The following is a 12,813-nucleotide window of genomic DNA, read 5'->3' on the forward strand; positions in this document are numbered from 1 at the left end:
AAAAAAAAAGTAATAATATTTTTTTTTTTTAGGCAGCTCAAGGTGAGCCGCTGCCCAGCAATGGCTGCAATATCCAAAGTTTAATTAATAACCACACAGCTAAATCTGCTGCACACATCCTCTCGTATTACAGGTGGACCGAGGAGCGTCAGTCAGGATAACGAGAGCGATCTGATTCCTCCACCCTTGATGGGTGGCTGAGTTTCACCTTGGGTTTCACTCAGTTCAGGCAACTTTTACCCCCCTGAAAAAGCTTCAGTCCAGCCCCTCCCTGACATCATCTCAATCCAAAGACCAGCCAGCGACCTTTTAAACTTTAAACCTCGAGTCGGATCCTTACAGCGAAGAATTTCTGAGTCCGAGAATTCAGGAATGCTGCAAACTTACCCGACCCCAGCGATACTCTGTGGAAACCATCGTTTTTCCAAGTCATTCCCTGCTCCAGGTATCATGGGGTCTCATTCGAGGCGGTTCCACTCATTCAGTGTCAACGGCATTTACAGCGAGTGCAGTTTAGAAGGTGAACGGACGCAGCCAGCTCAGTGAGAGTGAGTCTCGCCCTACATAAACTACCTATTGAGCTGACACAAGACACACATGCCCTGCAGGCAGCAATGACAACTGTGTCAGGAATCTCTCCATGTGTTCTGCCCTGCACACGCACTGAGCAGCAGCAGCAGCAGCAGCAGCAGCAGCACACATAACTCCACTCATAAAAATTCATCAATCCCTGACGGCTGTTCCGAGGTACCGCGCTCATGTGCAGGAACAGTTGGAAGGGTCAAATCTGATTTGGGACACTGACGTGTGATACAGTTTCATTGGAAAGATGCTCGCTGCTACTGTGAGTGAAAACCAAAGAATGCTGCTCAACCACACAACACCCCCATGTGATCGCCTCGCCCTGAGGCAGCACACACACACGCGCACGCGCACACGCACACACAAGGGTGATGAAGGCGTACCTTCTCGGATATCAAAAGCATTCAATACAAATAGCTCTGGCACCGACATGGCAAATAGCAATCAAAGTGCAAAGAAAAGAATGAATAAAAGTGAACAGAATGAAGAATTCCAGTGACTCAGTCTGGCCGTGAAGCTCTCAAATGTGTCTGACATGTTTGTTTTGCAGAGGAAATCATAATAGTAGAACAATAATTAAAATAAAAAACCCTCCACTACACCGCAAGAAAATCCTGATGAACTCAATTAGTGACTAGTTTTAATGTCACTTGCTCAACTGGACACAAGATGCATCAGGTGTGGCTGTCAAGTCCTTCCTCGGTAAAAGTAAAACAGTTCTGAATGAAAAGCCAAAGAAAGACACGTCCAGGTAGCTGTTAAACCTTCTCCCTGCGTCTCTCACCTTCCTCACTGGAGTCAAGTTGTTACTTTTAAATAAAGCATCTCGTCCAGCCAACAGTAAAACCCACCTGGGCCAGTTTTCCCCCCCGACTCCTGCTCCCTCTTAACTTCCACCACATTCCCAGCGACTCTTGCACGTGAGATGAACCCCGTGTTTCTGCCGCTCTCACCAAAGGTCGGTACTTCATGGCTGCCCGCCTGCTCTCGGCTGCTCCGGGACGGCGGTATTTTCCTTCCCGCCGTGCCGACGGTCCCGCTTGTTGAGAAATGTGGCCTCCAGCGCCGGCGTCCCACCACTATTTATCCCTGGGTTTGTTTTGAGAACCTCTCCCCTCAGTCCCGGAGCCCAGCTGCCATCGCTTCTCCTCTTACTGCTGCTCGCCGGCGCTCCTCCACTCCCGGCTCCCCACTTTTCTGCTGCTCCCTCTCTCCCTCACTCCCTCCCTCACTCCCTCCCTTCCTCCAGAGGAAATAGTGCCTGGCTTAGGTGACACATAACCCCCCTTCCTTCTCCTTCTCCTTCTCCCTCCTCATAATGCTTAGAAGAACCTATCACGGGTCTCTGCCCCCCCCACACTCCTTTCTTTCTTCTGGCTGCTCTAAAAAAAAAAAAAAGTGGGGGAGGATTGGGGGGAGAGGGCGTAAAAGAAAACCCTTTCATATGTGCATATTTCTGGCACTGACAGCCCCTGAACAGATGAGAGGAGGAGAGCAGCGGGGCAATCGTGTCAGAGGGGTAACGAGTGCATGCACTTCCCAGCACACTTGTGTGACAAAACGGGGAGATTCTTAAGCTAGTACGGGCTGCGCGAGCTAATAAATAATGGTCCGTTTGAGCCAAAGGAGTTTCCTTTTCCTTCCCTCCGCCCTTCTCGCCTCTCCCTTCGCTCCCTGCTCTCCCCCATTTTCATCCTCAGCGAGGGGAAGCAGCGAGGCCGCCAGAATTCCCACCAGCGGAGCTGCGCAGCACCTCGACAGCTCCGACGGCGGCTCACCCGTAGGTTCACGTGTACGTTGACGCGCACGTGCACGTGTTCCACACTCACCGTCATTAGTCCAATGACATTACAGGGGAGTGTAATTAGTCCGGATCGCCGCTGCACATCAAAAGGCCTCGGCGGACCATTGCGTCCGACTTGTTAGCACTAATAACAGCTGACGTCTCGCAGGCAACGGCCGTGCGCTGCCCACAACAAGAGGGAAGGCTCGCTTTTGTTTTTCCTGCGGCTCACAGGACTGGAAGTCCCGCACGGGCAGCGGGAAGCGAGAGGGAAGCCCGACGGCTGATCGTGACAAGGAATGAAATTTTCCCACGTCCAAAGCCTCAGTGGAGAGTTTTGCTCGTCTTCTTGCATGGGATGATTGGAACTCATTTCAAGAGTATGAAGTAACAAGTTGAAAATCAGCTTAACTCAGCGCAAGGAGCCAAAGAGCAAAAAAAGCGGACAATTCCCAAACTTTGAGTGAGTCCAAACCAAGAGACCAATTAGACTCCGACTTTACGTTGCGATTTATAACTACAATTTAAAGATGCCATGTATTGCAAAGCTTAGCTTATTAGTGTCTTCTAACAAGAATTGTCTGTCAATGGCTGCGTTTCCATTACAGTTTTTCCGCAAAATAAAACCGATATTCCTAAAATTTCGACAAAGTACAATTTGCAGGCGTTTCCATTGAATGGTGCGAAGTGCATAAACCCAAATTATAGTAAAATCTCAGCCGGGTGCTGGCTCCGCCCAGTGAGGTCACACCACAACTGATGTGAAAAGTCAAACAAAACATTTTTAGCAAGTCCAAGTTTTAGCAGGTTTTAAAAAGACGCACGAGTATGAGGTCTTCAGTAGATTTACAGAGATTCATGCGAGGATGCTCTCAGAGGTCTGAGGAGAAAAATAGTGATCAGGAATTTGGTATAATATTGGACAGCATGTTTAATGGGGCCCTAAGTGAAATTAATCCTTCTAAAGAGTCCCTTTAAATCTCCACATGGTCAGACGCAGCATTCTAATTTTACTACACGGGCGTATATATGAATGAAATATGACGTTTCATGTTCGCTCAGACATGAAAGAGGAGTTCCCGACACTGGACTATTTGTGGCACGCTAATCTAAGACAGAGGAGGACACGCGAGGCCAGAGCTTCAAAGGGCAGAACATCAGCAGGAAGGGAAACTTTTAAAAGCCTCATTAGGACGACCTGCTCCTTCCTGCTGAGCCCAGAGAACTACTGGCCCGTAAAGCCTGAGAAGCGATGGCGACTGCTCCGGAGAAGAATCGTCTCCGTTCCCATCGCTCCGCTCAGCTCCGCTCAGCTCAGTCAAGGTCGTTGTGGCCACGCTCCACTCACCCCCGGACCCTTCTTGCACTCTTATGTGAGAGCAGCACAGCGACAAAGCAGGAGAACACACCCTGGGAAAAGAGCCTGCGCCTACACACTGCCCTCTGCTGTTCACCCACGTCTGCAGGAGACCCAATGAGGAGCTTCTGTCTTTTTTTTTTTTTTTGCCAATATTTGCTACAGCAGCCATCAAAACGCCATCTTGTCGCACATTCATGGTGACCGCTGCAGCGTTCGTCAGATCCCCCGCTGCAGGAATCTAAGTAATGCTGTCCAGACTTGTTCTCTCTCTCCATCTGGCTTGTGTGTGTGTGTCTCTCTCTCTCTCTCTCTCTCTCTGTCTCTCTCCCTCTCTCTGCAGTGTGAGAACCCACTGGACAGCCTGCAGGAAACAGGCGCATATACGAGAGCAGACACTGGGCCCGGAGCTGCTCGGCACACAGCGTAATCAGCAAGGACCCTCCGTCACTCGCTTGTCTGCGCTCGCATCCGACGAAAGAGAACAAGCCATTTTTCTCTGGCACGCGTGCACACGGCGAGAGGAGTGCGTGTGTTTTCTCTCCCTGCAGGCTCATGCTGAGGCAGCATATTTGCACCGAGCTGAGCTGACGAAAGGAGGGGCCGGGTCTGACCACCGGCTCCTTGGCCAGCTGTCCCTGGGAGCTTAACCCCTTCACGCCCGAGGCTCTCGTCCAAGTTGCTGCTTCTTCGTTTCCGAGTTAAAGTTCCCGTGTTACGTAAAACTGTACCTCTGGCCTGTCAGTGAAGTACCTTGGAAAGAGAATTACTTCTTCACCACATGTCACTTCATTCAGAGAACGCCTGCCTTAACATTCATTTTTGGACAGCAGCTCTTTGTGGCGTCAGAAGGGGCACGGGTAACCCCCCTACCAAACCCCAGGTTAGTGGGGACTAAGCCCCAAATGTTGGTTCCACCCCTTTACAATCAGGTCAAAGGTCCAACTAAGTATCAGTTTTGGCAGAAAGCTAAAGCCAGTGTTGTGCAGGAGGACGCAGAACTAAAGGCTCAATCTAGAGTTTTGAAAGATGTTTTAACATCTTGCAGCAAACCAACCATTGCCTGATTGGTTAGAAGAGGTTCCTTTTTATGACTACTACTAGTATTTTGAATATGATTTAAAAACTTTAATGCAATTTTTTTTTGTGAGTGCCGCAACAATAAAGTCAAATAAATCGATATAACTTGCTCAATGAAAAGTGAAATTTCTATAATAGGTACAATAAGGGCCTTTCATGTTTCCAAGTCGGATGACGTTATAACACAATAATCTACTTGTACCAGATTGACGAGTACATTATCTACTTGCAGATAGACACTCCTTGTCTACACACACCAGCCGCGGCCGCAACATGCTATCACTTTTTTTTTTATAGCTGCAGTGGCTATAAAAGATATTTCATAACAGCACAATGAGGGGCACGTTGACGTGGAAACAATGTTTTATGTTGGCACTATGGAGGGCAGGACAACCTTGTGATAAGCCGCCATCACGGAAGTGCAAGTCTTTTATTTATTTATGTCACTGGAAATTTGCTCTAAGATGTATAAATTAAGGTTTGAGGTCCATGACTAAGAAATGACAAGAGGGTTTAATATAAAAAGAAAGGCAGTGCGAGGATCAAAGAAAAGGTTGTGTCAGTAGGATTGATGCACATCTTCATTCTCATGACTGCCTCCTAATGGCACTTCAGGGGGAAAAACCAAACGAAGCGTCACGTTGCTTAGACTGAGAGGAAGAAAAAAACAAACAAAAAAAAACAACTGGGCTCCTGCTGATTACTGTCAGGGAAGAAAGTCAAGTGGCCTGGACTCCGTGGGAAATCAGAAATGGAAACTTGACTTGGTCCTCCTGCCCCTCTTTCCTTTTCTTTATTCAGATCGCACCCCCCCACTTCTCCCCCTCCACCCCCAACTTCCCTGATCTCTCACTTCCTCTCCGGCAAAGTGTGCTTCGAGTTAGCTCAGACATATATTTAGACTTTTTCCACTCCCTGTCCATTGGTATCGGGGTTTGTAAAACAAAAATAAAAATAAAAAAGAAGGCGTGGGAATGTGAACAAGTCTGACGCCAAAGGTTGCCAAATCTGGTCAATTAACCTCTTTAGCGCTGAAGCATTACATGCAGATTAAGATGTGTGGATTGCCCCATCACTGTGTCACAATTGGTTTTTGTTTTTGTTTTTTTAACAAGTGTTTGTCACTGAGTTTAGAGGCAAGAGAATCAGGGAAACTTGACAAAAGATTTCCATCTACCATCTACAGTCACTGGCCTCGCCAACTCTTGAGTCCAGCTAAAGGATGAGGCGGCCTTCCTTTCAAAAGCTGTGCCCTTTATAACTCGCTCATTACTCACACTGAGCTGATCCACTTGCCACACACTTCTGCTTCGATCTCATTAGTCACACGACAGGCCCCCCGGTCGATGGTTTAAAAAAAATTACGAAAAAAAAGTTGTGACATACTGCAGCTGACAGTCAGACAGGATTTCCCCATTTTAGCATGTGTGACAGGCTCGTGTGCCATGTGATTCGCTCGCTGAGACCCTATTGACCAAACAGCAGGCCGCGACTAAGAATAAATGCTCCTCGCATGACTAATTAAAGCGGAGGGTTTTTTTCTCTCTCGCGTCTTAACACTTTTTGTAACCGAGCCCTCTATTAACTGGACTTACAGCAGAAAGAGTGATTTAAAAATAGAGAGAACCGCACTGTCAAACGGATGTGACAGTTCACAGCGTAGCATTCTATCACTTGTTACTTAAAAAATAGCACAACAAAATTACTTAAGACGACCTGTGTCTTTACCCGCATTATATAACGATGCAGTACTTCCTGTATTTTTAGCGCTTATTCAGCCGTCTTAAATTACGTACAAGAGGGCAACTGCACAGACACCAAACGGGGGGCACGGAAAAACTTCACACGCTTACTGCCAGGAGCACCCTTTATTTAGATGAAATAATTAAAGTTACGGATAAAAAAAAATAAAAGGTGTTGTTTTGTTATTTATCAGCGCTAACGCGCAGTGTTTGTCTTGAAACTAAGAGAGGACAGACACACAGCCACTGACTTGTAAAGTTTTACCAGGAGCTCAACTGTGGCAGGGTGCGGCTTTACATCCAGCCTGGTTTGTATAAGCTAAGATAATGGGAGTCGATTTTGGATTCCAAGTGATACAACAGAGAGACGTTTCTGGAAAGCACCATCAGTCAAAAGTGTTTGACGGCTGTGACATCATTCAGGAATTGAAAGCTCGACAGAGCCAGTGAAGATATGATGGGAGAATGACTGAAAATCACTTGACGGTCTCCAACAGAATACTGGGGGAGGGGAGATGGGGAAGTACAGTCCACTTGAGGCTCCGCCCATCTCCAGCACAACATCCTCTAGACGCGTCTTGCATGTCGGTCCCACTGGGCAGTTACGCAGCGTCGCTGGCCTTCCTCCAAACGCCCTTACAGTACGCCTGCTGCTCTACGGCAACTTCCTGAATGCATTTCCATGAGGAACGCCGTCGTTCAGCAAGGCAGCGAGGTGATGACAGACTGTGCAATTACATCGCCCACGCCATAGCTGCGTAAAGGCAGTAAATAGAAGGCTCCTCTGCATGCGAGTGCCATTCGGAGGCCCCTCTGCTGGACGCCTGCAGTCGGACATAACATGCAAAATGTTGGATTTGTAATCTGTGCAGCAATTGCGGGACTTGGAAATGAATTGCCCTTTTCAAGTCATATGTGATTTAAATATGCATTTGCAACACCCGTAACAACAGAACCATGAGGACGGTGGCAGTCAATTGTGTTGTTTTTCTGTGTTTTTTTTGTTATTGTGTTTTGTCGCTGACGCCTGAAAAAAAACACTCAGTCAAAAGTCTTGTTAATCCTACAAACCTGTATTTCTGGCTTTGTCTTGTAGCTGCAATGATTAAGCTATATTTTGGTCTCAACACGTGTTTTAACTGATACAGCACTATTCACTAGTTCCCTGTTTCACAGGTTTCTTTGTCATTCCTTTGCATTGTGTTTCTCTGGGCCGGCCCGGTTTTCCTCTCGACTCTCCAGAGGTTTAACTAAAGCGCAGACCTTAGCATGGTAATGGCCATGAGTGCAAGTCATTACACCAGCTTTAAGAATAAATATTGTATGACCTGCTGGCCCTTTTTTCCTCACAGTGGAATCCAGGTGTCACTGAGAGGAAAGCCAGACGATCAGAACCACAGCACACCGCTAACAAATCACAGAGCAAAGTCCAAGGGTGCCCCTCTGAGCCATGAAAGGGCCGCGCAAAGTTGCTGTAAATCTACCTTTTCCACACTCACCAGAACACACTCATGCAAACAAGATCCTGACATGAGCCAGATTGTCATAGCTCCACCTTTTTTACTTTCCCTCGGTCCCGCTCTCCTTTTCCATTTTAACTCCTTAAATCATTTACGCTCGTAAAATATCAACGCTAAAGCTCTCTGGGTTACTTGACTGAGAGGCTGAAATAAAATTAAGGGCATGAAATCACAAACTGTGTGCGCGTGTATTTTCTTTTACATTAGTAGAAACATAAATGTACAGGGAAGGATTCCCCGGCTGGAAAAAGGAGTAAATGACTAAAAGGAGTAAGTCATTAAAAAAAAAAAAAAAACCTCAAGCGAAAAAAAAAAAAAAAACCCGGCAGCGCAGGGAGGCTGTGATGTCAGAGTGAAAGAATGTTAGCCATGTGGGCGGCAAACAAAAGTGGGGAAGCAGAGAGGAGAGGGCAGAAGAAGGCAGAGAAAATGGACACAAGTGGTGAAAAATGACAGCGTGAGGGCACAAAGGTGCTCGCTGATGGTTCAAATGTTAAAGTAGAGTGCTAGAGTGTGTGTGTGTGTGTGTGTGTGTGTGAGTGTGTGTACGCGGGCATATGTGACATCTTCTCAAAACCCAGACTTGGTCTGACACGAGGGATTTTCCCCGAGGAGAGAGACACTCGGCCAAACTCTTCTTCTCTCTTTCTTCTTACACCTTCCCGCGGCTGTCCTCGTCACTGGGTGTGCGTGCGTGTGTGTTTGTGTATGTGCATGTGTCTCTCCATGTGCACCAGACCGTAGCAGAGTGTGAGGTTTCCACTGCGAACAGATGTGAGCGTGGTGAGACAAAAGGCGAAAGCTACAGAGTTTGCAGCTTTCGCCATAAAGTTAATAAGCAAAAAAAAAAAAAAGTGGTGTGTTTTTTTTTTTCTAAACACATAGACACCAAATATAGAGACACTCCCTATGCTTTACACATAGAGCACACCCACTTTTCCACTGTGGCAGCGCTCTGGTCGTGCAGGCATTTCCTCAAGTGTCTGCTGGATTGGACGAAGGCAGAATTGTGGGAGCGGATCGAGCAGCTGGTAGAATTTTGGAGATGGAGAGATTTCTGCGCGATTAATGGGAGCTGCCGCCGGCACTTTAATGGGCTCTTATTGAAGAAAAAAAAATGTTGCGCTAAATCAACACCATGTTTCATGTCTTCAAGTTTTTGGATACGGATGTCGCTGCTGCCAGTGTGTTGCAGGAACTGCTCGGGGGTCAACGAGTTTGAAATACTAACGTTTGTTTCTTCGCTTGTGCAGGAATAATTTATTGGGGACTTTTTTTTCATTGAAAAGATGTTTAAACATAAAGGAAGAGTTTTGGGATCTCTGCAGATATGTCAAGATCAACCTTTGTCCTGTTTTTTTTTTGTTTTTTTTAAAAGATTTTTCGGGTTAGTTTCATATTTAACTTGTTCCATGCTGTGGTTTTAATTAATGTCACAGGTTTAAAAACACTTGTAGTAATACTGATCCCAGCAGTTTCAGCCCAGATATGGCAAAATGACCTTTGGCCGTAGCTTCAACAACCGAGCGCACAAACTATCCCAGTGTCCCAGCTTCTAATCTAAATTCAACAGATGACATGAATCTCACAAAAACACAGTGTTATCAGAGACATGGAGGTAACGCAGCGAGTCGACGAGCTCTTCTCGTCGGCAGGGCAGGTGGTGACACGCTGGGGAAACACTCAAAACATTGGCAGCATTCTACTCGTCCAACCTCCCCCCATTCTGGTTCCCACTCCCTCCATGCTGACTCTCGCCTGGAGCTTCTTCACCTCCCCGATACTTTCCACTTCCCTTTGACATTCCCGAATCCATCCATCTCTTTGCCGTACTTCCATTGACATCCATTCTAAACCTGGCTCATCCAACCACTCCTCCCATACGTACAGAGGGCCCCCTTGGCTGTATTTATACCCAGCAGGCCTTATATGGAGACGGGCTCTCGCTGTGGGTTAAAACAATACTGGGCTGCCCGGCCCGAGGAGCTCTACCCCGACAAAGACAGCGAGTGAATTCTGACTGATAGAACCTTGTTACAACGAGTCTAACTGGTGTTTCAAAGCTGTCTACTAGGATGAAAATAAGCAGTGAAACCATATGATACATGTAGGACACCACAAGGTTCAGATGTTTAATAAAGAGGGAAAAGACTGTTTGGACACACCCTGAAGCCAGCAGCTCTCGGTCAAACACTGTCAAGACTGGAGTGTAATATTCACTTTTGTGTTGCTTGTTTTGCATCACCCTCAGCACCAGAGTTCTCAACCAGTACGTTGCCAGTAAGCTAAACCACAAGATGACCAAAAATGTTTTTGCCGCACAAAATTTAAAAAAGGAAGCATTTCATAATATTTGACTGACTGCTGGAGATTTGGGCCGAAAGCCTGGACTGGGTCGTTACATTTTCCAAACACTGAATTTCCTGTTTACTCTGCGCATTTCCTCGTTGCTAATTACAGATTAATAGCAGCAGAGTTGGAGGACAAAACAAAACCTGCTAAAATTAAGCAAACAAACTCCTCCAAATAATGAATATGCTGCATGCACCACCACAAAAAATATCCATAGAGAATTATCTTCTTCGTTTTGTACCTTTAGGCTATATAAACGCATGTTTAGAAGAGTGTTTAACGCTGAACATGACTGCAGCAACACCATTAACATGTGTATATGACGACAATTGATTTAGATTAAACGCAAAACATCTGTGTTTTATTTACACAGGTGTTGAGTGAGGTTGGAATTAGGTTGACATGTTCAAGATTCCAGATTTTAATTGATTAGTGCAACTCTGCAGAGACTGATCTCAGGTGGACATGTGACTATTCATCTGCATTTAACCAGACAAATAGGTGGAAATTTATGTGTCGGCTGCCCAAGCTCAGAGGGAGTCTTTTGGGAACATAACGAAACGCAGACCCTCTCCCGACCCGAGAGGATAGCTCAGCAATTTGGTCCAACGGTGCTCATTGCAACATCTCTGGAATCTTCTCCCAGAAGACTTATGGCCAAGGGTCGGGCTGTGGAGACAAATAGTCTCAGAGGGCACCAACACACACACACACACACACACATCCGCCTTGCTGTGATCTTACTGACACTACTTTCATTACTGGCATTCAAACTTTAGATAAAAGCGACGACCCATTCTTAACCCTCAATTTTGCTTTCTAATTTTTATTTTGTAAGCATCCATAAACACAAAGAAAACATCAGCACACACACCCGCTTGTTGTTCAGGATGTCACCACCGGTCATTTTGTTAAAGTCAGTCAACGATGTGCCGGCAGCTATAAAACCATCACATTGCACACACACACAAGCAACAACTCCTAGGCTGTCCCTGCAACATGATGTAACATTAACATTGGCAATGCCAAGCACTTAAAATATTCTTCCTGTGTGTCTATTAGTAAACGGCACATGGGAATAAGGAACAGAACAGTTGTTCAAAGTCTCTTGAGAAGCAGCGGGAGACTCCCTCACACAGGCTTGGGCCAGGCGAGGCACGGTCATTATGGTATGTCCGCACGAGTGCTCCAATTATTTGCATTTGCCCAAGAGGTATGCGACTCACAGCTGTGGGAAAGTTAAAAATACTCCGATTGGGGAAACAACTGGGATATACTGGCGGCGATGCGGTTAAAACATGTGACCATGCTATCAAATACTTTAAGCTCCAATCTGTACCAACAGGGTGTGCTATATTGTAAAACCCAAAATGTATTGGTTACAGCCCAAAGAAAAGTGTTTTCTTGGATTAGCACACTGTGGGTGTTGCTGACGTTGGTCTTCCAAGGCTCCGGTGGGAGCCACTAGCAGGATCACAGAAACATTCACATTTGTCATGGATTTCCAAGCAGATCCTAAAACTAACTTGCGATTCAAACTTCAATACAATAAGATAATTTATATCCCCGGGTAATCAAGCTTTTATGGCCCATATTGGACACTGCACTCATGGATATGATTGTAAAACACTGAACATTGACCTTCTAACCCAGATGGTATTGCAATGTAATTTTTGCAGTGTGTGAGGAGTGATCTCATAAGATCTTCACCCTGGCACTGTGGACTGTTCAGTTTTAACACTGTTTGGTGTCTGCTTCAATTTGGTCATGAAAGACTCAAATCCTGGATGTCATCGTAATTTACATTCAAGCAGCAATGGACAAACATCAAAATACCAAAGAATTACTAAAGGGAATAAAAGACTAATGTGTGGATGTGCTGCCATCAGAAGCCAACTTCCACTAATCTGCTGGTACATTCCTGCAGACTGTATGTAGACTGTTTTCTTTTGATGCACATGCCTTCATGTAATGTTTCAATAGAGCTGCACTTTCTCTAGCTTAGAACGTTCCACATCCTTCTCTACTCCTCTCTAATATTACCAATCTCTCCCCGCCCAGTCCTTCCCTAGGTCCAAGGTCTCACCTGCAACCACAGCACCGACTTTTTCAAAGATCCATGGAAAGATATTGGTTAAAGGTTAACAAAAGGTATTGAGTGAGAGTGGACGCCTGTATAGTTGCAACCTAGAGTATTTGCTGTGCTGTCGTCACAGTCAAAGACTGGAAAAACACACACAAGCACACAGTTTGTTTTGGTCATGCTGCAAATTGACATGGTACAAGAAAGAAGTTGTGTTCTGACTCATTAGATTCCCCAAACACTTGAGATTGTTGCAATCTCACCGCCATTACTACTTACACTGAAAATACTACACGCACAAAAAATCACCACCT

The 12,813-nt window shown here is 46.0% G+C and overlaps 1 protein-coding gene across 5 annotated transcripts in view; it reads right to left on the reverse strand.

Moving 5' to 3' along the window:
• LOC142895439 (unconventional myosin-Ic-like) overlaps positions 1-12,813 on the reverse strand; it is a 45,116-nt gene that overhangs the window by 21,507 nt on the left and 10,796 nt on the right. Inside the window, exon 1 of one of the 5 annotated variants that reach the window (XM_076036490.1) lies at positions 1,536-1,718. The exons of 3 other annotated variants lie outside the window; for them this stretch is intronic. In XM_076036490.1, the coding sequence (XP_075892605.1) occupies positions 1,536-1,553 (18 nt within the window). In that variant the 5' untranslated portion in view covers positions 1,554-1,718. Of the gene's footprint in view, positions 1-387; positions 543-1,535; positions 1,719-12,813 lie in introns of those variants that run through there. One more of the 5 variants, XM_076036489.1, reaches the window with a different exon arrangement.

This window comes from Nelusetta ayraudi, unplaced genomic scaffold, assembly GCF_046127955.1.
Source record: "Nelusetta ayraudi isolate G7.1 ecotype Tasmania unplaced genomic scaffold, CSIRO-AGI_Nayr_v1 ptg000048l, whole genome shotgun sequence".
Lineage (NCBI taxonomy): Eukaryota > Metazoa > Chordata > Actinopteri > Tetraodontiformes > Monacanthidae > Nelusetta > Nelusetta ayraudi.